This window comes from Suncus etruscus, chromosome 6, assembly GCF_024139225.1.
Source record: "Suncus etruscus isolate mSunEtr1 chromosome 6, mSunEtr1.pri.cur, whole genome shotgun sequence".
Taxonomy (NCBI): Eukaryota; Metazoa; Chordata; class Mammalia; order Eulipotyphla; family Soricidae; genus Suncus; species Suncus etruscus.
In genome coordinates, this window is record NC_064853.1 from 26,592,837 (window position 1) to 26,618,993 (window position 26,157).

At 40.9% G+C, this 26,157-nt stretch overlaps 1 protein-coding gene across 5 annotated transcripts in view; it reads right to left on the reverse strand.

The window, feature by feature from the left end:
- The window catches only part of OSBPL9 (oxysterol binding protein like 9), a 197,603-nt gene that overhangs the window by 143,606 nt on the left and 27,840 nt on the right, over positions 1-26,157 (reverse strand). For 4 of the 5 annotated variants that reach the window (XM_049775167.1, XM_049775168.1, XM_049775166.1 and 1 more), the window contains exon 2: positions 6,930-6,980. The exons of the other annotated variant lie outside the window; for it this stretch is intronic. In XM_049775167.1, the coding sequence (XP_049631124.1) occupies positions 6,930-6,980 (51 nt within the window). The remainder of the gene's footprint in view (positions 1-6,929; positions 6,981-26,157) is intronic. 5 annotated transcript variants of the gene reach the window in all.

A 26,157-nucleotide genomic window follows, 5' to 3' on the forward strand; every position in this document is an offset into this window, starting at 1 on the left:
GAAACCAGGACCTCTAACTACAGAAACCAGACACCAACAACAACAATTGTGCAAAAAACTTTCACTGGGACCAAAGAGAATGCTCAGGGGTTGGACAACCTAGTATACCTGGAGTCCAGAGTTGTTCTTGTGCCAGAAAACTTCAGGGGTAAGTCTCCCTGTATTTAGGCCAACCCTTTTCCTTTCTATTTCCCCCATATTTTGCTGGGCATATGCAAACAACAATTGCCACTCACACCTTTTTTTACTGTATTTCTTTAACTCATCCTTAAAAAGAAAAAAGAAAAAAAAGAAAAGCTTACTAAACCTTCTGCTATTGCTTTAATGAGTTCATTGGTGATACAATAAATTTCCCACAAACATACATGCTACTGAACTTTTTCTTTTCTTTCTCCCATTTTTTAGTTTTTTTTTCTATTTTCTATTTTTTAATAACTGCTTTTTGTCATCTTGAAACAAATGTATTATGATCAGTTATGTCAACTATGTGATGTATTTTCTTTAAATTTTTGTTTTGTTTTTTGTTTTTGGGCCACATCCGATGGTGCACAGGGGTTACTCCTGGCTATCTGCTCAGAAATAGCTCCTGGCAGGCATGGGAGGTGGGGCATATGGGACGCCGGGATTCAAACCAACCTCAGGTCCTGGATTGGCTGATTGCAAGGCAAATGCCGCTGTGCTATCTCTCCAGCCCCTCTTTGAATTTATTTAAAAAAAGAAGAAGAAAAAAAAAAGAAATGTGTGCTTTAGTGAATTCATTATGTTGAAAAGTAAACAAATATTTTTTATATTATGATCAGTTATATCAACTATGTGATGTATTTTCTTTAAATAAATTAATAAAAAAAGAAATGTGCTTTAGTGAATTCATTATCTTGAAAATTGGGTATATGAAAGTAAACAAATATTATTTTTTCTATTTGATCACCACTAGGTCCCAAATAATAGGTGAAGAAATTGGAGGGATATTGGGCCAGAGAGACAGCATGGAGGTAAGGTGTTTGCCTTGCATGCAGAAGGACGGTGGTTCGAATCCTGGCATCCAATATGGTCCCCCATGCCTGCAGGGGTGATTTCTGAGCATAGAGCCAGGAGTAACCCCTGAGTGCTGCCAGGTGTGACACAAAAAAACAAAACAAAACAAAACAAAAATAATGAAATTGAAAAAGAGTTATATAGGTCCAGAGTGGTAGGACAGTGGTAGGGCATTTGCCTTGCACGTGGCTGACCCAGGACGAATGCAGGTTTGATCCCTGGCATGTATATGGTCCCTGAGCCAGGAGCGATTTCTGAGTGCAGAGCCATGATTAACCCCTGAATGCCGCTGGGTGTGGCCCAAAAAACAAAACAAACAAAAAAAGAAAAAAACAAAACAAAAAAAATTGGAGGGATAGTAAAATGTTCAAATGCCTTGCATGCAGCAGATCCCAATTCAACTCCTGGCACCAAATGGCCCATCAGCATTGCCCGGTGCAGCCCTGGAGTTCCCTTGAGCACTGCTTGGTGAGGCACTGGAGGACCCCAGCCTTTCTGGGATGACCTAGGCTATTCCTTGTACCATCAGCAGCACTACATTTTGGGGCCCTTGCACTAAACTGCTGCGGTAGTTGACCAAGAATACTGGGGGTTGGGGCCAGAGAGATAGCGCAGTGGTAAGGCATTTGCCTTGCATGCAGAAGGATAGTGGTTCGAATCCCGGTGTCCCATATGGTCCCTCGAGCCTGCCGGGGGCGATTTCTGAGCATAGAGCCAGGAGTAGCCTCTGAGCACTGCCGGGTGTGACCCAACCCCCCCACCCCAAATAAAAGAATACTGGGGAAATGCTGAGCCTTTTGAGCAGTTTTGAGTAAACATAACCCCAGCCCTCAAAAAAATAAAAATGAAGAATATGTCTTCTTATAAAATTACTTCTAATAAAAACAATTTTAATGATAGAATATCATGCTGCATTCCCCAGATGAGCTCACAGGCCTAGGATCTAAGAATCAACAGCTACTCTTTAATGAGCAAAACCCAGACATCACATGCCTCTTGATAAAAGAACCACCATCGCCTATTAACTTGTCAAAGGGATCAAAGCTGAGCAAAACCCAGACATCACCTTCAAGGGAGAGGGAGAGGGAAAGGGAGGGAGGGAAAAGGAAGAGAGGGAGAGAAAGAGAGAGAAAGAGAGAGAGGAGAGAGAGAGCCAGGAATAAGCTAAATTGTGTGTGTAGTCAGCAAAAGTTACAGTATGGAAAACTCCAACAGATGAGAGTGTGTGGACTCTTCAATAGGTGAGGTACAGGGCAGAGAGATGGTTCAAAAGGCTGGAGCTTATATTTTGCATGAGGGAGTCCAAGATAACATGGCACTGTGTAGTCCCCCAAATAACACAAGGGTAGAGGCTGGAGCAATAGCACAGCAGCAGGGCATTTGTCTCACATGTGGCTGACCCAGACAGACCCAAGTTCGATCCCCGGCATCCCTTATGGTCCCGAGTCTGTCAAAAGTGATTTCTGGGGGGCCGGGCGGCCCATATGGTCCCCCAAGAAGCCAGGAGCAACTTCTGAGCGCATAGCCAGTAACCCCTGAGCGTCACAGGGTGTGGCAAAAACCAAAAAAAAAAAAAAAAAAAAAAAAAAAAAAAAAAAAAAAAAAAAAAAAAAAAAGTGATTTCTGAGGACAGGGCCAGGAGTAATCTGAACACCATTGGGTGTGCCCTAAATACCAAAGCAAACAAACAAACAAATAGCACAAAGAGCGATCCCACAATAAAAACAAAAATATGAGTTATAAACAAAAATATATCAGATTTTTATTTTGTTTTGTTTTGCTTTTGTTGGCAGGCTTGGGGGACCATATGGGATGTCAGGGATCAAACCCAGGTCACCAACATGCAAGGCAAACATCCTACCCACTGTGTTATCATACTGGCCCAGATATTATTCTTTTGAATATGCAAGATAAAAATACAGAATTGAGGATCTAGAGAGATAGCACAGCTGTAGGGTGTTTGCTTGCATGCAGCCCACCCAGGACAAACCAGTTTGATTTCCAGCATCCCATATGGGCCTCCAGCCTGCCAGGGGCGATTTCTGAGTGCAAAACCAGGAGTAACACTGAGCGCCTCCAGGGGTGGCCCAAAAACCAATCAATCAATAAATAAATAAAGTTTAAAAAATTACAGAATTGAAATACAAAATTGAGAGGAAGGGCAAGAGACAGTACAGCAGTTATGTTTCATGCTGAGCATAAATCTGACACCAGTTCAATTCTCTATTTTACATGGTACCCCAAGCATTGCTAGGGGAAGTCCTGAAGGCCCTCAGCACTGCCCGGGCACAGGTGGCCCAAGTATCACTGGCACTACAGGGCCTGAGTAGCATTGCAACCTCTGGTCCAATTGGTAAAAAATCACCAGAGGGACCACCAGGCCTCCTGAGAACCCCAAGAAGTGCTCTCACACAAAATAATTTAGGAATGCTGGGGCCAGAGCAGTAGTGCAAGCGGTAAGGCATCTGCCTTGCAGGTGTTCACCCTGGACAGACCCTGGTTTGATTCCCTGGCATCCCAAATGATGGTCCAAGCTAGGAGTGATTTCTGAGAGCATAGCCAGGAGTAACCCCTGAGGTTGTGGCCCAACAGCAAAAAAAAAAAATTAAAAATCTAGGAATGTTAATCATGAACTGGTTACTCTTACAGGATGGTGGTTACTTTAAAGGACAGGAATGAGGACAGAATTTGAATGGGGCATCTAGAGAAGAAGCTACCTGGGTAGTTGGCAAAATCCTATTTCTTAATCTGGGCAGTAGTCACAGGGTTAACAATTCACTTATTTTCTTTTTAGAGAGGACTAGATGGAACAACTAGGCAGTGGCCAGAATCCAGACTGAATTCAACTGAAGAGCTGTCTCAGTGCAGCTCTGCCAACAGTACAGCTTTCAGCCAAGAAAGCAGTTAATACCAGACTGAGTGGTGACCGAGGTCAATAGCAAGTGCTTAGAAACGCAACTGAATCAAGAAAACAAGAGAAACCAAAGGAACAATTGAAAAAAGAGGTGGCATGTCAATTGCAATGTGACATTTTTTTAAATCTTTGTATTATCCCTTATACACCATCTGCTCCAAACAGGCCTGTTTCATTTCCATCCTACAAATTTATCATACAAACTTTGATCTCAGCACCAGAATTCATCTGATACAATTCGATTTCTATTTTATTTTTTTCATTTTAGAGTTTGGTTTCTTTTTCAATTATTTCTCAACTCTAGCTACTGCTAATCAAGGGAATTATAAACTCACTATAATATAAATATATTTATAATGTTTTATAATAAATATATTTATAGATAATATATAATTATATAAAATATATTTTATTACATATGCATATATTTATATGTAGTATATGTTTGTAGATATTTATATATTATATTAAATATATAATGTCATAAATAAAATATTTAATATATTAAATATAAATATATTTATAATATAATATAAACTGTGTTCCTATCTTCAAAAATACAGATGCAGAGAGGCCAGGTTACAACGGGAAGGGCATCTGCCTTTGAACAGTTCACGTGGGGTTGACCCTCAATACTCTGAGTCCACCAAGGCTGAACCCTAACCACAGAGCCAGGAAAAAGCTAGCTCTGAACACTGTCAGGAATGGCCCCTCTCAAAAATGTATTGATGCAGAAAAAGAGTGTATAAAGAAGTAATGGAAGCCAAAAAAAAATCAAGGCCAATGAAGATACCTACCTACCTTGCTATGAGAGGGATAGGACCTTCGCTGCTACAGTGAAGCACTAAAAAGTACTCCAGATACTCATTCTTGCCTTTAGTTATCTGGACAACTGTGAAAAAACTAAACAAGCAATTAAAAAATGGCATGCCACTGTGGCTGCACTGTCCAATAAGACCAACAGAGGGGCCAGAGAGATAGCACAGCGGCGTTTGCCTTGAAAGCAGCTGACCCAGGACCTAAAGTGGTTGGTTCAAATTCCTGTGTCCCATATGGTCCCCCATGCCTGCCAGGAGCTATTTCTGAGCAGATAGCCAGGAGAAATCCCTGAGCACAGCTGGGTGTGGCCCAAAAAACAAAACAAAACAAAAAAAAAAAAATAGAAGAACAACTATGTAGCTATCAGGTACCTGAAGTGCAGCTAGCCTGAACTGAGACGTCCCTAAGTATAAAAGACACACTGGATTTCAAAGACCTACTATGAAAAAATAGGTTCCACATCTCTTAATTTCTTAAAGTCAATTATGTGTTGAAATAGTAAATAATATTGTGGATATCATTTAACAATATTACAAAATATACTGGACTAAAATACATTATTACAATTAATTTACCCATTTCTCTTTTCTTACTGGTAGAGGAGTAGGCCCTCACAAACAATGCTCAAGAGAGCTTGGGGTTACTCCTGTGATTCTCAGCCATCTGGGAGAGCAGTTCAATATGAGGGTACAAGGAGGAGGTGTTGCCCTGCAAGGCAAGTGCCTTTTCCCTGTACTCTCCACCTCTGCCCAGTTTTCAAATCAAAGTAGAGATATATTTTCCCCCTACTGTGTGCTCTACCACCATTTTATACATTCTAATTTTGTTAGGGGTTTAAAATAGTTTAAAAATAGGGGTTTAAAAATTAATTTAAAAATTAATGGAGGGGCTGAAAAGATAGCACAGTGGTAGGGAGTTTGCCTTGCACGTGGCCAAACACGGACAGATCCCTGTTCGATTCCTGGCATCTCATATAATCCCCCAAGCCTGCCTGAAGTGATTTCTGAATGCAGAGCCAGGAGTAACCCCTAAGTACTGCCAGGTGTGGCCCAAAAAACAAACAAACAAACAAACAAAATTAATGCAGGATGAGAGAGAGAGAAAGACAAAGAGAAGAAAATGGTCTGATCCATAGGCAACAAGAGTGTTGGACAGGAGAGACAATGAAGGAGACACTATTGGCAGGAATGTGAACTGGTGAAGAATATTATACATTGTATGACTAAAACTCAATCATGAACAACTTTGCAATAGTGAAAAAAACAATAGCTGTATTATGAGCAGCCTTATAACCAATGTTTAACTCAAGTAATTAAGGTGATGGGACGGAAGGAAATGTAGGGACAATGATGGCAGGAAAGTTGCACTGGTGAAGGGGTGTGTGTGCATTTTATGGCTGAAACCCAATTATAAACATGTTTCTAACCATGGTGCTTAAATTAAAAAATTACTTATTTAAAAATAAATAAATAAAAAGTTTGAGGAACCCTGGATTGTATGACTGAAACCCAATGATGAACAATTTTGTAACACTGGTGCTTAAATAAAGCAATTAAAAAATACTTTAATGGGCTGAAGCTATAGCAAAGTGGTAGGGCATTGCTTTGCACAGGGTCAACCAGGACGGACCTCCGGTTCAATCCCTGGAGTCCCATATGGTCCCCCGACCTACCAGGAGTGATTTCTAAGCACAGAGCCAGGAATAACCCCTGAGTACTGCCGGGTGTGGCCCAAAAACAAAAACAAAAAGAAGTTTAAGTAATTAACTTAAAAAAATATAATGGTTGTAAATAGATATTATTAAAATAATAACAATTCAAAAAATTAATGGGCCAGAGAGAGATTAAGGTACCTATGGCATAGCTGCAAACCTAGTTGAATCTCCTATACCACTTGGAGCACTGCCAGGTATAGAGCCTGGGGACAGAGTCAGGAGTGGTCCCTGGACACCACAGGGTCTCCCCCACTCCCCAAAAGAGACATTATCTGTATGTGGACATGGATTCGGCATCAAATCATGAGCCAAATGTACTGAATTCTATTTTGCCTCATGAGTCTTAGTTGCCAATCCCAACAATTAAGGAAGCTCAAATTTAACGTTCATAAAGACATTTTTCTTTCTTTTAAAATGAACTTTCATAAAATGAATATAAATACTCACTCTCAGTCTAACACATCCTCTGCGAGAACCTCTCATCATTTTGTCCTTGGACTACAAGAAAAACAAAAACAGTCAATGAATAAAAGATTAATAGACTATTTTAGAGAGCTATCCACGGATCAAAAAACAAAATTCAGAGTAATATCTCTCCCTCTCCCCAACTCTTTCTTATCCTTAATCATGTAAGGAATGAAATTAGCAGATTTAAACTTGAGGTGTTTTATAATCTATACAAATAAACAGAATCAGCATTTTATGTATACATTTAAAATAGCATCTATTACACTACAATTTTCACTCCTTCACGACCCTGAACTAGAATAAAGTATTTCTCATAGTTCAATAAGTTTAAAAATCATCTGAAGGCTACAAAACAGGCCCACATGATTCTGACTCAGAGAAAAACTTTTTGAAAAACATTTCAACTCTCCAAATGGGTCACATTTTTGCCTCTGAGACTTTTTGTTCCATGCTCCTCAGCTTGAGATATCCCTGACCCAGACCCAAGGAGAAAATGCAGGAATGCAGAGAAGACCTTGGATAGTGTGTGTGGTTGGGAGAGACAAGAAGTGGCCAGGTGCATTGGTGGAAGCTGCCAGCTTCCACCATCAGGTGTGGTCCTGGAAGCCCTGGGAGTCACTGCAGAACTCAGGAGTACCACATTCTCGGACCTTGCACTGGGCTGCCTGCCCAGTTGGCCATGTATCACAATGGGTGGCCTCCAGTGGTGGGATATCTTGGGCAATAAATAAAACAAATAAAATAAAACAAACCAATCCAAATAAGCGGACCAGATCCTGAAGGGTTTGTAAAATGGTGAATAAACTTTGTTCAACCCAGCTACTAGGAAGCTACTGTAGGTTTTTGAGGAGAATAACAACATTCTCAAAGATGTATTCTTGGAATCAAAGATATGGCTCAGTGGTGTGGCAGCTGCCTTGTAGATAGGATGTGAGTGAGGTCATGGGTTGAACCTAGTACTGCTAACACCACCGAGAACAAATCCTGGCATGGCATAAGCAGGTGCAGCAGAAACAACAAAAATGTGTTTTAGGAAAGTAACACTGTTATGTTTTTGTTTGTTTGGTTGGTTTTTGGGTCACACCCAGCAGTGCTCAGGGGTTCCTCCTGGCTCTATGTTCAGAAATTGTTCCTGGCAGGCTTGGGGGAACATATGGAATGCTGGGATTAGAACCGTTGTTCTGCATGCAAGGCAACAGCCCTGCCTCCATGCTATCTCTCCAGCCCCAACACTGTAATGTATTAACTATGTTATTTAACAGGACTAAAGGAGAGGATGACAGATACAAAAGATTAGCATTTCTATGAGACATGCATCTTGGAGAAGTAGACCTCACAATACTTTGCATGTGAGAATTATCACATATTAATAGGGAGAGCTAATAAATTACCCATGGATTTGGTAAAATATATACATATAAGGTATGGGAAAATGTGACAGTGATGGATATGACAGTACAATTCAGACTAACTGCTCTAGAAATCACTCTCCCACACCATATTTGTGTGCTCTTTCATCCTGGAAAACTCTTCTTCTGCCACAGCATCTAAGGCCCTTTCTCTCATTCTCTTCCCATTTATCTATTACATGTAGCTAAAGGGAAGAGACTGTGATTAAGTCCCCCCAATGTGCTAATGTGTGACCAAGCTGGCCAATCACAGGACCCACTATAACCTACAATGACTGTAGAATCCTTTCCCAGGGATTAATTTCTACTGGGCTAGAAGGATGAACTCATTTATCTGCCTAATCTTGAAGCTGAGCAGTACATCTTCCATGAGCCACATACCGTGCACCTAAGCAAAGCAGTGACTGAAACCTCCAAGTTTTAACTATGGGGACCTCCACTATATCCTAGTCTGAAGCAAGCAAACCTGCCTGAGCTAAAGCCATTCACTCAGTATGAGAGGATTGTGTTTGAAGAATTCTAGTTATGCGTGGAAATCAAATAGTCCACCATAATTCCACCCCTGCAATTCCCCTACTAGGTGTCAGTTTACAAATGCTCACAAACCTGCTAAAATCTAATTTTTTTAGCAAGGTGGTTAAAGTAGACATGCAACTTATAACTGAGATGAAAGCACACTCCCTTCTTCCAACTACAATTCAATACCTTAAGAAAGGATCTCCATAACTCGGGATGCTACAATCGTTTCAGTGGAGTGAGAAAAAAGGATCCCCCATGAAGGATAGAGATACAGGACTGGTATATTCTACTTCTGAAAGGTTCCAGAGCTAACAAAGTTAACTGGGTTGGTGAAAGGATTTACTTTTTTTTTTTTCTTTTTTTGAGGGTCCCTCAAATGGTATTTGGGGTGGGAGGGGTCATCCTAGGCAATTCTCAGTTAATCAGGCCAGCAGATCCATGTTACAGCTAAAATGCTTTGGTGTAATTGGCCTCTGGTGCCAGGGATTACATGGGTCATCCTGGAAGTCCTCAGTGTCCTTCAGGGCTATAACCACCAATGCTCAGGGGCCCATGTATCATCAGGGATCAAACCAGGGTTGGTCTCATGCAATGAATGTCCCTTCACCCCTATGCTATCTCCCTGGACCCCACTTAATCTTATTAATGCAAGAGCAATGAAGCAATTTATACCACTCTTGATACCATCAAAAATTATTTTAATGATCCCAAGGTTAATCAGGTGTTGATTTAAATTTGAATTCATTTAGTTTCAAACCAAAAAAACTCCACAAGTACAATATAGACTCCACATTCCTTAATATCCATTCTCCTCTTCATTTAATATCCTCCACCCCCAATTTTTAACTAAGCATAATATAATACTCCCCCACTGTACACTGAATTTCTAGCCTCCATTTCAGTCTTAAAAACAGCCATACTTGGGGGACCAGAGAGAGAGTACAGAGGATAGTGTGCAGCCATCCTAGGTTCAATCTCTGGTACCCCAAAGACTATTAGGAGTGATTCCTGAGTGCAGAGCCAGTTATTACTCAGTGGAGTTACCTCTGAACACCACCAGGTGTGGCTGTGTGTGTCACCAAAACAAAACAGAATAGGCCTACTTGAGCCGAAAACAGAGCACAGATGTTAAGGCACACTTGCCTTGAATGTGATCAACTCCAGTTTAATTCCTGGCACCACATATGGTTTTCTGAGCACTGTAGAAGTGATCCCTGAGCATAGAGCCATAGTGGCACATAAAAACTCTCACTTTTGGTGTGGTCCAAAACTCTCCTAAATAAATGTAATGTACTTGAAAACATTCATTTCCCAAGTCCACAAGGACCAGTCCATAAAACAAGTCTCAATTAATTTAAAAGGTTAGAAATAAAAAATAGGGCCGGGCGGTGGCGCTGGAGGTAAGGTGCCTGCCTTACCTGCGCTAGCCTAGGAGACGGACCGCGGTTCGATCCCCCGGCGTCCCATATGGTCCCCCAAGCCAGGAGCGACTTCTGAGCGCATAGCCAGGAGTAACCCCTGAGCGTTACCGGGTGGGGCCCAAAAACCAAAAAAAAAAAAAAAGAAATAAAAAATAATGTATTATTTTAATACCTTACCAAAATGGATTAAAAGTAAAGCTCAATAGCAATAAGAAACTTGGGAACTTTATGAATGTGGAAATTCATGACACGTTGCTAAATTTTAAAAGTCAAAGAATTAAAAGAGAAATTCAAACAGTTGAGATAAGTGAAAATGGAGACACAACATGCCAAAACTTATAGGATACAGTGAAATAAATTCTTAGAGTCAAGTTATAACTGAAAATGCCTATATTAATAAAGTAAGACCCCATGCAAGGGCTTAAAGGATTAGAGTATATACTTTGCATGTGGGAGATCCAGGCTGAGACCCCAGAACTGCCAGATCTTAAGAATAGTGGAGACAGCAACTCTGGATCACTAGTCTTTAAATAAACAAAAATAATAACCTAACGTTCCACCTTAAGAAAATATATAAAGGCCAAAGAGATAACACAGGGGTGAGGTGCTTGCCTTGCATGAGGCATCACCTGTTTCCATCTCCTATGCTACATATGACTCCTCAAACACCACCAAAAGTGATCTGAGCACAGAACTAGAAATAAGCCCTGAGTTCAACAGGGTATGACCCACCCTTCCCCAAAAGAAATTATAAAAAGTAGAGTTATAGGGCCAGAGAGATAGCATGGAGGTAAGGCGTTTGCCTTGCATGCAGAAGGACGGTGGTTTGAATCCCAGCATCCCATATGGTCCCCTGAGCCTGCCAGGAGTGATTTCCGGGTGTGATCCAAAAACAAAAAACAAAGAAAAAAGAAAGAAAGAAAGTAGTTAATCACTCTACTATACCTAAAACAGAAGAAAAGCAGTAATCAAAAGGATAGAAAATTAGAAAATAGAAATGAAACAAAAAGTGGTTCTCCAAAAAGACCAACAAAGAAGGAAATTTATCTAGACTAACCAAGGGAAAAGTGGGCTTAAATTGCTAAAATTGGGAGTTTTGAAAGAAGAGATATTACTACCAACATTTCAGAAATGAAAAGGATTCTAAGAGAATATAATGAACAACAAATTGGGCAATTTAGATGAAATGGACAAATTTCAAGAAAGCCACAAAGCTGAAAGAAACAAGTGGAGGGAATAGAATATCTAAATTAGAGGTTCCCAAACTTGTTGGTTTACCACCTCCTTTTCAGAAAAAAAGAGAAAAAATCACTTTGTACTTCCCCTACTGGAAATCTACCTTCTTTAAGGGAAAAGGGCAAAAAAAATTCAACTGAGATGGCACAGTGGTAGAGCTACCTTACACACGGACGATCCAGGAGGGACAGTGGTTCGAATCCTGGCATCCCATATGGTCCCCAGTGCCTGCCAGGAGTGATTTCTGAGCACAGAGCTAGGAGTAACCAGAGTGCAACTGCTGGATGTGACCCCCCCCTTCCCAAAAAAATTCAACTAAATATTAAGCAAGCAGATGCAGCAACATTAAATAAAAGAACCTATGACAACTGCAACTGCTAGGAACTACATTTTGTGTGCTACCACTAGAACAATATCCCAAGCCTGGCAAGTCAACTGACTTTTTACAAATATGCAAGATCAATCTTTCCAACAAAGGATGCTGAGATAACTGGTATACAAAATAATGAAGCTGAACTGCCATATGCCACACAAAACCACTAAATTATTAACAAGCTAAAACTATTAGATTCTTTTTGAAGAAAACATAAACATCTATTATGACTAGGATTAGGCAATGTTTTCTTAGTTAATGACACCAGAAGGACAAATAACAAAAGAAAAACAGGCAGTATCAAGCTTAAATATATTTATTTCAAAAGACACGAACAACAAAAAAAAATTTTAAATGAAGGGGAGGGACCGGAGTGATAGCACAGCAGTAGGGCATTTGCCTTGCAAGCGGCTGACCCAGGAAGGACCTCAGTTCAATCCCCAGCGTCCCATATGATTCCCCAAGCCAGGAGCGATTTCTGAGCGCATTGCCAGGAGTAACAACGCCTGAGTATCACCAGGTATGGCCCAAATAAATAAATGGAGGGGAGAATTTTGGCTTAAGTAAAAGACTTGAAGTGCTGGCATGAGAGGCCCTGGACTTGATTCTCATTACCAGTGAATGTGCTGTGCCCCTAGAATCCAGGGTGTACTCCCCTAGCAGTCCCTAACCAGCACCATGGAGCATGTCCCCCAAGCAACACACTAACTGAAAGTGAGCAGGCATGAGAAACTCCATCTTATGCTCCACATAAATTTTTAGACATTCACTCCTTACTCATACTCCACACACCATATTTCCAACTCCTGGAGAATGGGTCTAAAGCAGGGTAACTTTGTAATAAAAAAGCCAGTCAGTCTTGTGATCCCTCTCCATGAGCCAAGCCTTTCCTTACCTTTCCCAAAATGTTAACAAAAATGTTCCTACAACTTCATGTTTAGTGTTAAGCAGTTAGTCACAGCAACAGAAAAGAACAAAGAGTTCGGAGAGACAGAACAGTGGGAAAGGCACTTTCCTGAAGATGGCCAATCTGGGTTTGATCCTTGGCATCATATATAGACTCCCAAGCCCTGCCAGGAGTTAGCTCTGAACACTGAGCACTGCTGGGTATGGGGAGGGAAGAAGGGTGGGAGGAAGGGTAAGAGGGAGGAAGGGAAGGAGGAAGGGAGGGAGGGAAAGAAGGAGGGAGAGCGGAGGGGAAGGTGTTAGATCACACCCTGCTTTTACCCAAAAGAAAGGCATTTCCCCAACTTCCTCTTTCCTTTTCACCTATCCTTTTGATAGGTCCACCAAGACTAGAGTAGCCTGATATAGGTACTTTTGTCATTTTCACTTAACCCTGGTTGGTAAATAAAAAGGATTTGGTTTTGTTTGGCTTGGCTCATGGAGAGGGATCACAAGACTGACTGGCTTTTTTATTACAAAGCTACCCTGCTTCAGACCCATTGTCCAGGAGTTGGAAATATGGTGTGTGGAGTGAGGGAGGGAAGGAGGATAAGAGGGAAGAATAGAAGGGAGGGAGGGATGGAGGAATGATACGAAAGAAAAGAAAGGGGAGAGGGAGAGGGAAGGGCATTAAGAAGAAAGAAAGGATCAAAATAAAAATTTTAAAAAAAAGAAGAAATAAACAACAAATATATCAAACCTGATGATGTCACATAGATTACAGAGACCACTGCACATGGATGGTGATTATTCTGTTTTGTCGTTGTGGTGGTTGTGTGTGTACGTGCGTGTGATTTGGTTTTTGGGTCACACACAGTTATGCTTAGGGGTAACTCCTGGCTCTGCACTCAGGAATTACTCCTAGCACGCTGCAGGAGGTGGGGAGCTCGGGGGTGGGGGGAAACCATATGGGATATCATGGATTGAACTTGGGTCAGCCACATTAAAGATAGACATCTTATCCACTCTGCTATTGCTCTGGCCCCAGTAACTATTCTATTTTACAAACTCCAAGCTGATATGCCCCAGTAATTCCATAAAGCCACTGATACCAGCAAGACTCAAATTTCATGACAGAACCCTCCCCTCCCTACTAGCCTGCCATCTTTCTGGTTTTGCATTTCCTCTACCTGTCCTTTGAGAACTCTGACCCCCAGCTTGAGAATAAAATTTTTTGGGGGGCAAGTCCACCATTTTCTCAGGTTGCTGACACCTTAATAAACCTTTTTCTCACATCAACCTTTGTTTCTTGAGTACGGGCCTTCAAGATGGCAGGTAAACTGATCTTGGGTCTCGTAACACAATGACAAAAAATGAGAACATTGAAAATAAAAATGACACAAGTACAGGCACCTTCACCTTCAGCTCTGCCTGTGTGGGCCTGTTCTTCTGGACTGGGGAGACTTCAGATTCCCATCCCTTGTTCTGATAGCCCCAGTATTTTGTGAAAAAAATAGGGGAGAAAAAAGCAAAAACTATGATGTTTTCTTGTTAATAACTACATTTATGAAAATATAAATTTTCAGAATAAAAAAATCCACAGGAAAACCCTCTGAATTTGGCTTGATAGTTTTGTTGTTTTCAGTTTGACACCAAAAACACAAAAATAACAAAAAAGGTAGAAAACTGGGGCCGGAGAAATAGCATGGAGGTAGGATGTTTGCCTTGCATACAGCAGGTCTGTGGTTCGAATCCCGGCATCCCATATGGTCCCCCAAGCCTACCAGGAGCGATTTCTGAGTGTAGAGCCGGGAGTAACCCCTGAGCACTGCCGGTTGTGACCCCCCCCAAAAAAAAAATCAAATCCTGAGAGAAAAAAAATTATAAAAAAAATAAAATCAATGGCCAGAGAGATAGCACAGCGGTAGGGTGTTTGCCTTGCATGCAGAAGGACTGTGGTTCAAACCCCGGTATCCCATATGGTCCCCTGAGCCTGCCAGGAGCGATTTCTGAGTGTAGAGCCAGGAGTAACCCCTGAGTGCAGGGGTTACAAAAAAAAAAAAAAAAAAGAAAGAAAAGAAAAAAGTAGGAAACTTGGACTTCTCTTTCAAGGCCTTTTCTCTTCCATCCATCCAAAGCCCCTCATTTTTGTCTTCTAAACATCTCTCAAATCCTTTCACTTCATCCCCACTATAACCACCCTCATTCAGACCTCCTCGATATGTGTCTCCAAACTCCATTCTCTTATTAACTCCTCTCCCCAGTTTTTTTGCACATAGTAGCCAGATAAATCTGTTCCAAATATCTGAGCTGGCAACTTCCTTGATTAAAAAATTAGAGAGTAGGGCATTTACCTTACATACGGCCAATTGGCTTTAATCTGCAGCATGCCATATGTTCACCCCAAGCCCACCTGAATTGATTCCTGAGAGCAGAGGAAGGAGTCAGCCCAGAGCACTGCCAGGGGTGGCATCAAAACAAACAATCAAAAACAAAACAAATTAAACAAGCAGGGTTGGAGAGATGGCTGAAAAGGTTGAGCACATATTTTACATGCAGGTTCAATTCCCAGCACTGCATGTTCTCCTAAGTATTGTCAGGAATGAACCCCAAACTAAACTAGAAATAGCCCTAGAGTATCATCAGGTGTGGCAAAAACAAAACCATTCAATGGCTCTACATTGCTCTTAGGATAAAATCCGAATTTCTTAATATACTCTCTAAAGAGATCCTGCTTGTCTGATTCAGTCCTACCCTTAAACTACAATGCCCCAACCAACAATTCTGTGTAACAGACTAACTTGCAGACCCTAAAACAGCCTAGCTCCTCCTATAAAGATGTTCTCTGTGAAGTAGTAAATTTACTCATCTACCTTCATTTTGTAACTGACTGATTCCTACTCATTCTTCCGTTTCCTAGGAAGTGAGCTTGTACCTTAACACCCGATTACCCTCCACTCCATACCTGCTCATAATGTTTCCTTGCCACACCCATTGCTTTCACAATATACATGAGACAAGATATGCCCCTGGATTTCTCAGTGTTCCTTTAAAAAATCCCGGATTCCTCAACATTTCCACATATTTATGTATTATGTTATGTTGTTTACCCTAATCTGAAAGGATAATAAAAACTTATTTTATTCCCCAGAGGAGGAGGGAACATTACAGCCTGGAACCTAGGAATAGGTTTCCAGAAGCAGAGAGCAGTTAGTTGCCTTTTCCTCTCCCAAACACAGAGGAAACTCACTTTAAGGATGCTTAAACCACTGGATTATACATGTATGATAACTAACCTAGCCCTTATGACATTACCTTAAATATATGGACTAGGACAAACATAGCCAGTATGTTAAAAGTGAATTATAAAACCTGTCATTGATACAGAATCCCTTGCATGTGTATGGAAAAATACTCATATTTAAAAATACCTGCTAAAGCCAGAGAGCTAAACTCCAAGAGGAGCACAGGCTTTAAGCAGGAAGCTCAAATTTGATTGTCAACACTAACCAACCCCCCAAGCACCTCTGGAAGTAACCCCAAAGCAAAGGACTTGGAGTAGCTCCAAAGCACCAACTGGGTATGATACAAAAACCAAATACACACATTCACATATATAAATATAAGTACTCCCTAGTACTCAATGACAATTAGTTTCCATCATCCTTATAAGCCAGAAATTCTAGGAGAATAATAATGTATTCAATAAAGTCTCAAATAGAACAAAACTTAACAGACTATAGGAACCATTTGTACTTAGAAGACAGAACAGGTGAAAGATCAAAGTGGATTTTTGACAGTGCCCTTAAAGTACATACAACATGCTGATTTCTAATGATGTGCAATGTAACGCTATGTCAGTACATTGTACTTCAATTATAAACAAAAGAAACTCCTTGGGGCTGGAGTGTTAGTAACTGGTAGGGTGTCTGCCTTACAGACAGCCAACATGGATTCAATCTCAACACAACATAAGGTCACTCAAGTCGACCAGAAATGATCCCTGAGCACAGAGCCCAGACAAACAAAAACTCCTAAGCTTAAATATTTAAACATTTATATTCAAATAAATATGTTTATTGAATAAAGATACAAGTGCAAGAACTTCAAATTTCAATAGGCATCATCTATTACCTACATAGTACTATATTTAATGGCAAGAAAACTGAGATTTCCATTATTATTTCAATTGTATTGGTCAGAAAACTAAAACGGAGCTGCTAAATTACCTGCCCTAGAACAAATTAAACTTGATAGCTCTTGACTTTTTACTAAGCTTTTTTGTTTGTTTGTTTTTTATTTTACTAAGTTTTTTTAATCTTTCTTTCTTTCTTTCTTTTTTTTTTTTTTTGCTTTCTGGGCCACACCCTGTGACGCTCGGGGTTACTCCTGGTTAAGCACTCGGAAATCGCTCCTGGTTCAGGGGACCATATGGGACACCGGGGGTCAAACTCAGATCCATACTAGATCAGCTGCGTGCAAAGCAAATGCCCTACCACTGTGCTATCGCTCTGGAACCATTTCTCAATAATTCTCAAAAGAATGATTGGTCTTTATAATCTTCCTATCTAATGTAGGTTAACTATTTTTCAAAGTCAGTAATCTTTTTTCCCAGAGCAATCTCAAAGGAATGCTGATTCCACAACACACCCACCAATACTGTGTGAGTAGCTCTCAGCACTAAGCATCTTAGGGTATCTAGATTCTCTATATCTAGGCATATCTACAACATGCTGCCCATGTGACAACTGATTCATTCTATGACCTATAATAGATACGTGAAATTCAGAGATAGTGCAAAGAGCTGAAACGTGTGGTTTGCTTAAGGAAGAGCTGGGTTCGATCCCCAACACCATTTGGTCCCCTGGAAAACATCAGGCAGAACCCCTTGAGTGTGAGCTGGGAGCAATAATAAGGTACAGCAATGTATAACAAAAATAAATAAATAAATAAATAAATAAATAAAATAGATATAAAACTCGACAGTGACTACAGCTACCAGGACAGTCTACATTCTAGTACCCAAAACTTTAATATAACTGGAGCCAGAACACATCCAGAGAATCTGGAGGCCCCTCGGGGAGAAACCCCAGGAGGGGTGAAAGCCAGAAAACAAATGTTACAAAACAAGACCATCAACTAGCCCCAGGCAACCACCTTAACAGGACTGTTACCTAAATAGAAAGTAGAAAGCCCCACCAGGGGCAGGTTGAGAGAAGCCCTATGTAACCCAACTTGGAACAGAGGCCGTATGCACATATGCTCCTTGGGCCCATGCACATGGTGCCTGCATCTCCCCTCTTGAGATGTGGACTTCCATGCTTTCCTACTTTCATGCTGGGCTATGTACTGGGGCTCTCTCTACCTTTGTAGAAGCCCACACTCTCCTGAACGTGTTGCTCTCTCTTTCTCAGCCACTCTCTCTTCTTCCGCAGAATTTCCTAATAAAATCTGTTTCAACCTCACTGCTCATCTCCTCCTGAAATTATTTTCTGTGAGGAAAGGCAAAGACCTGAAAGGTATGGGTAAGGTTTAGGACTGATGTTGCTTTCCTTACCAGAGTAAGGCCCACAGTCCTAGATCTCCTCAGTGTAGTTCCTAACGGGGTGGGGGGTGGGGGGGAGAGACAAAGAGGAGAGAGGGAGAAAAAGAGAGAGAAAGCAGATTCCCTTCTCAAGGCTACTGCTTTGCTCCTCCCCAGTTCACCTAAGTCACCCAAGCAACTCTGCTAGCATCCAAACTAAAAGAAAATTTTTGTTGATGAGAATTAAAGCACCTTATATAGAAAATGAATAAATAAAATAAAAAATTGTTTTCTGTTCCCATCATAAAGATTTATTATGAAAACTATTGTGAAAGGATCACATTTGTTTATTAAAATGTATCATTTACTTGTCAAAATTAAGCCAAAAACTATTCTAGAGGATTGGGAAGATGATGATGGTTCAATGGGCTGAGTACATGCTTTGTATGCTGGAGGCCTGGATTGAAGCCCAGCACTGCTGGGAGAGAGAGCTGGGAGTAGCCCCTGAGAAATGCCAGATGTGGTCCACATCTGAAAAAGAAGGAAAACTATTCTCAAATATAACTTTACATAGGCTCTATGAAGAAATTTTGTATTCCTGGAGATAAACCAAATCTATCTATCCATCACTACCAGCACAATTTTTTTTCCTCTTTCTCAACACATTCTTGCTCTCATTTTCTCTCTCTCCAGCCCCTCTCTCTCCCTTTCTTCCTCCCTCTCTCATTTCCTCCCTCCCTTCTTTGATGGCTTTTGGGAAGATGGCAAAGTCCAGCAAATTAGGAAAGAAACAGTATGAATGATACTAATTATTAATGTGCTACTTCATAGCACTTAAACATCACCTTTGACAAAAGATACTGCATTTTTATAATCTCTTAAATTCACCAGGAAGTTACAATGACGAACCTTTTAAGTCAATGAAAAACTTTATTGGGGGAGAAACATGCTTGACAGTGCTCCAAGCTTACTCCCAGCTCTGTGCTCAGGGAATCCCTCTTGGACAAAATCAGGAGACTCTCTGTGGTGCTGGGAATTGAACTCGAATAGATCGCATGCAAGGGATGTGGTCTACCTGCTGACCCAAAATTTTAAATTTAGAGTCAAATGTAGTGGCTAAGACAGTTTTAAAATGCTTCATATACAGGTTACTAATCACTGAAAGATACTATTGAGGGTTTTTGTTTTTTTGATAGAGGAACTCTCAGTAAGTGCTCAGGAGGTCCAAGGGATGATTCAGAGGTATTCGGATCATGTAGTATTAGGAATTATCAAGGCCACTAGGGCGGCTGGACTAGTCCCAGAGGTGCTTCATAACCATGTGGACCAGAGCTCATAATGGAGTGGGCCACACGCAAGGCAAGCACTTTACCTGGTCCTCAGTTTTATTTCTTTGTTTTGGCGCCAGACCTGGTGATGTTCAGGGGTTACTCCTGGCCCTGCACTCAGAAATCATTCCTGGCAGGCTCAAAGGACCATATAGGATGCCAGGAATTGAACATAGGCCAGTTACAGGCAAGTACCCTACTCACTATGCTCTCACTCTGGCCCTCAGGTTTTTTTTTTTTTGTTTTATTTATTTATTTTAATTTATTTATGGGCCACACCCAGCAGCACTCAGGGGTTGCTTCTGGCTCTGTGCTCAGAAAACACTCCTGGCAGACTCAGGGGACTAATGAGATACCAGGGATCGAACCAGGATCGACCACATACAAGGCAAACACCCTACCCCACTGTGCTATCGCTCTGGCCCAGTTTTTTTTGTTTGGTTGGTTTGGTTTTTGGATCACACCCAACCGACACTCGGATTACGCCTGGTTCTGTGCTCAGAAATCACTCCTGGCAGGCTCAGGAGACCATATGGGATTCCAGGATTCAAACCACTGTCCTAGATCAGCTGCGTACAAGGCAAATGCCCTACCTCTGTGCTATCTCTCTGGTCCCTGGCACAGTTTTTTTTTTAAATAAACTTTTTTATTTTATTATCCTCAGGGAGAAAGGAAATAAATGTTGATTTTCATCTACAGAATCTTATAAAATTATGATATAGTTTGGGATTTTAGAAATGGTTTTGAAATGACTATTTATGGTTTTGAAATAAACTAATCTAATAAATATTACAAGTCAGAGTGGCACAATGGCAACAATCCTTGAGAAGGGGAAAATATTAGATTGAATGTCAGCCTTAAATCTGATTAATGCATAATTGCTCACAATGAATTAAAACCATCTAGTAAAGGTTTATTACATTGTAGATATATTTTATTACTTTAGCTCCATTTCAGGGTACCAAATTTAAAAAAAAAATCTTTAGAAGGGATGGCTATATAAGTTTTTCGAATTATTTAAATAAAGAACAGTTCAAAATATTTTCCATTTACGTTTCTAAGGCTATTGATATATTCATTCCAATGTAATCTCTTTTACATTTACAAAATCAGGCGCAGAATATATCTCAGGAATAAAGCACTTACTGTGCATGTTTTCTTGTCAGTTTTTTGGTTTTGGTTTCTGTTTGGGGGCCACAACTTGCATTGGTCCTCTTGGCTCTGCTCAGGGATTATTCCTGGTGGGATTTGGAGAACCATATAGAATGCAAAAGATCAGACCCAGATGGATGGCAAGCAAAGCTGGCCCTACTTGCTGCACTATTTCTCTGGGTGCCTGTCATGTGTATATGAAGTCTTGACTTAAATTCCCAGCATGAGAAAAAATGAGTACATACAAAATTAGAAGCACAAGATAGAGTTTAGTGGTAAAGCTAGTACCTCCCATATATAAGCATATATATATGCTTTATCAGTGACCACCATAAAATAATTTTTAGGGGCCAGAGCGATAGCTCAGCGGTAAGGCATTTGCCTTAGGCTCCCCAGGAAGGACCTGGGTTTAATCCCCGGCATCCCATAGTCCCCCGAGCCAGAGCAATTTCTGAGAGCATAGCCAGGAGTAACCCCTGAATGTCACCGGGTGTGGCCCCCTCCAAAAAATTATTTTTAATCTCCTAGTGCTTGCTTTAAAAAGTATAATTCTATTTGCAAATATAAAAAGTATATTCAGAGAAATGTAACAAAGTACCCTAGTACAATTTAATAAAAGAATATGACTCTGAAATGAAGAGAAATGCTGAGTTCCAATCCTAACTTTCTGCTAGGAAGTGTGATCTTACTCAAGCTGTAGTTTCCTAATTTGTAAAACTGATGTGATACTCTCAGAGAGTTCCTGCCAAGTACTGAGTTAATATAAGTAAATGGCATAAGAAAGCAGCTAGCATAGTCAAAGCTCAAAAGTCACGTTCCATCCTTGCATCTACTTTAAACAGAGCACAAAATTTGTTTTTATAAAAACAACCCTATTTCCGGGGCCAGAGCAATAGCACAGCAATAGGGTGTTTGCCTTGCACACAGCTGACCTGTGTTCGATTCCCGGCATTCCATAAGGTCCCCAAGCCTGCCAGGGGCAATTTAACTGAACTCAGATCCAGGAGTAACCGCCCTGAGCGCCACCAGTGTGGCACGAAAACAACAACAAAAGGAGCCAGAGAGATAGCATAGCAGTAAGGTCCAGGACTGACGGTGGTTCTCATCCCAGTATCCTACATATATATAGTCCCTAGTGCCTGCCAGGAGCGATTTCTGAGCGCAGAGCCAATAGTAACCCCTGAGCGCCGCCGGATATGATCCAAAAAAAAAAAAAAAAAAAAAAAGCATAAAAAACAAAACAAACCCTATTTCTTTTTTTTTTTTTTTTTTTTTTTTTTTGGTTTTTGGGCCACACCCATTTGACGCTCAGGGGTTACTCCTGGCTATGCGCTCAGAAGTCGCTCCTGGCTTGGGGGACCATATGGGACGCCGGGGGATCGAACCGCAGTCCATCCTAGGCTAGCGCAGGCAAGGCAGGCACCTAACCTCCAGCGCCACCGCCCGGCCCCAACAAACCCTATTTCTTTTTTTTTTTTTTTTTTTTTTTGATTTTTGGGCCACACCCGGTAACGCTCAGGGGTTACTCCTGGCTATGCGCTCAGAAGTTGCTCCTGGCTTGGGGGACCATATGGGACGCCGGGGATCGAACCGTGGTCCGTCCAAGGCTAGTGCAGGCAAGGCAGGCACCTTACCTCTTGCGCCACCGCCCGGCCCCAACAAACCCTATTTCTAAAGGATCATACTTTCATCCCAGTTTTAGTGGAGGAAAATTTTTTCTTCTTCCTCTTCTGGAGCTTTCTTGGATATTCAAATAAGTGAACAATAACTTTGTGAATAATTGCCAAGACAAAAAAACTTTAGGCCTGACAAGGCGAGAAAAAAATAAAAATAGCCAGGAACTAAGGAGAGTTGCTTAAATAGCTTTCAAAGCCTTCAAGACACTATATCTTAAAAATAATAAAAATAAAATAAACTTTAAACACTGGTTTACAAAATTGTTCAGAATACAACCATTTGGGGCATTCAAAGTTCCAACACCAATCACACCACCAGTGTTACCTTCCCTCCAGCACTGTCCCAGTTTACCACCCACTCTTCAAGCCTTTCCCCTTGGCAGGCACAAAATAAGTTATTGCTTGTTAAAATAAAATGGTAAAGGGCCAGAGAGATAGCATGGAGGTAAGGTGTTTGCCTTTCATGTAGAAGGTTGGTGGTTCGAATCCCGGCATCCCATAAGGTCCCCTGTGCCTGCCAGGGGCGATTTCTGAGCATAGAGCCAGGAATAACCCATGAGCACTGCCGGGTGTAACCCAAAAACCAAAAAAAAAAAAAAAAAAAAAAAAAAAAAAAAGTTGAATTATCAAAATTAGTTCAATAAAAGAAAATTTTTGAAAATTGTTGTATCTCACAATGAGTTATTAAAGTCATTTGTCATTTTCTGAGAATTTACTGAGCTGTTTGTACACTGAGCCTTCTGTGTAATTGTTTCTGCTCATTAAGCTTAGCTGGTTTCTGTTGCTTTCCCATCTAATTTGGTGTACTCCTACTGGACCATTAGCATTGTGGAATTTAAAGATATTGCATGTCTGTATTTGCAACATATGTGGCAATGTACTATGGCTTGTGTGCTCTAGGAGCGCCAGGATCTGTGTACTTGGGAGTTTTATCAGCTTGGAGTATCTTCAAAAGTTAGTCATGAAGCAGTGAAGCTGGGCCTTCTGCATCGTCTGCATGGTGGAGGCTATGAAATATGGATGAGGCTACATAAGGCTTCAGTAAAGAGAGACCATGAACCATCCCACTCCTGAGGGCACCCCAAATTTTGCAGCCCAAAGATGTTTCTAAAACCCTATCTAATCCTGGCTCTACACTCAGGTATCACTCATAGCAAGATCAGGGACACTATGGAATGCTAGGGATCGAAGCTGTGTTAGTAGCATGGAAAGTGAGAACCCTATCTACTGTACTATCCCTTCAGCCCCAAGACCCTATCTTTGATAATAAAAAAATATCTCTTGGAGCCGGAGCAAGAGCACAGTGGTAGGGCATTTGTCTTGCACATGGCTGATCCAGGACGGACCTCAGTTTGATCCCCAGCGTCCCATATGGTCACCCAAGCCAGGAGCGATTTCTGAGCACATAACCAGTAGTAACCCCTGAGCATCACTGGGTGTGGCCCAAAAAAGACAAAACAAAACAAAATATACTCAAAAAAAATATATATCTATTTCCTGGGAAATTCAGAGAAAGTGTAAAGTGTCCTTTATGTACCAGATGTTTCTCAAGTAACTTTATTCCATTATTAATGAACACCTCAATTTTGTTAATATTTCTAATACTGTTAATATTATGATGTTGCTAATATAGTTTCAGGAATGCAATATTTCTGCTTCACACCTACTAGAGAACCGGCATCACTCCACCACTATTTCCAGGTGTCCCCTCTCCCATTCTCTCTCTCTCTCAACCTCACTACTTAGCAAAGTCAATTCTGTAGACTCTCTGAGTCTACAATCACTAGTCACTGTGATCCTTATTTTGTTCCTTTGATTCCTTATTATGTACATATGAGATCATTCAGTATTTAATATACTTCTCCCTTTAGCTCACTCAGCATGATACCCTTCAGTTCCAGCCAAGTTGCAGCAAACTACAAAATTTCATCTTTTCTTGTGACTCAACAGTATTCCATTGTCTGTATACACCACAGTTTTATTAGCCACTTTCTGTTCTTTGGTACCTGGGTTGTTTCTAGATCTTGGCTGTTGTGAATAGCAGGCTCAAATTAACTTTAACTGAAAATAATCAACATGCCATTTTAGCATATTTGGGATGACATAGCCTTAGCATCAAGGCAGGTATATACATATATACCAATACACACACACATACCAATTTTAGTCATAAAAGCCTCAACAAAAATTCAAGCAACAAAACATAAGCATTTTTCCTCAATACTCATATTTCCTCATGGGTTCTTTCCCATCCAGATCAAGTACAACTTATTACATTCTACTTAAACCATGCATGCTACTATTATATAGTTATTATATTACAGAATATGCAATTAATGACACATTTACTTAATGAATATAATTTACTCTGTCATTATAACTATTAGTATGTCTACTTGCTGTATCAGTGGGTTTAATTATTTTTGTACTACTATTATCCCAACCCTTTCTTCCACATCTTAATTAAATACCTGGGACCTAGAGGGCATTAGGTAAATGTTCCCTGAAATAGCTGTAGGATCCTCTTCAAAGCCCCCTCATTCAACCAACATAATTCATTAAAAAAAAATAGACACGCGAGCCATGGATATGACTCAGCAGTCAACATTTGCCTTGCATGTGTGAGGCCCTAGGTATGATGGCCAACATAAATAAAATAAAATAAAATGTTACATAGAACTTCCTTGGTCTATTTTCACTATAAATTTGGTAGACCATGTAGCTAAACTCAAAAAAAAGGACAGCCCTATCAATGTGGTGAGGAATGACCCCCGTTGAGCACAGAGATAGGGGTAGCCTCTGAGCACTGCTAGATGTGGCCCAACATGCCCATTCTTTAGTGGTTGGGGAAGGGAGGCTCACATACCAGGTCATGGTCAGAGACTACGTTTGACTCATTCCAGGTGGTACTCAGGGAAATACATGTAGTATAGGGACCAAGCCTGCAAAATACAAGACAAGCATCTTGCCCCTCTATCTCTTTTATTTTCTTCTTTTTTTTTTAAATTTTAAATAACTTCTTTTTTGTTTTTGTTTTTGGGCCACACCCGGTGTTGCTCAGGGGTTACTCCTGGCTGTCTGCTCAGAAATAGTTCCTGGCAGGCACGGGGGACCATATGGGACACCGGGATTCGAACCAACCACCTTTGGTCCTGGACCGGCTGCTTGCAAGGCAAACGCCACTGTGCTATCTCTCCGGGCCCTTAAATAACTTCTTTAAGCATGGTGGTTACAAAAATGTTCACAGTTGGGTTTCAATCATCAAATGTACACCCTTTACCAACAAAACTTTCCGCCACTAATTTCCCCCAATTCCCTCTTCCCCCAGCCCCTGTCTTTGGGACAGATATTCTATATTTCTCTCCCTCTATCATTGTCATAGTAGTTGTTAGTTATTTCTCTAACTGTGCTCCCAGTAGTTTTTTATTGTGATCTACAAAGTCTTTCATAGTTGAATTTCAGATATACAGTAAGTTAGGGCCATTCATATCACCACTGTCAACCTCTCTCCACAAATATTCCCAGAGTGCCTTGTATACCACCACCCTTTACCCCCTGGCCTGCCAGTATACCAGGCTCATTTAAGTTTAGATCAGGGATCTCAAATTCAATTTATCTGGGGGCCGCAGGAGGCAAAGTCAGGGTGAGGCAGGACCACATAAGGGATTTCACAAAAAAAGTCCT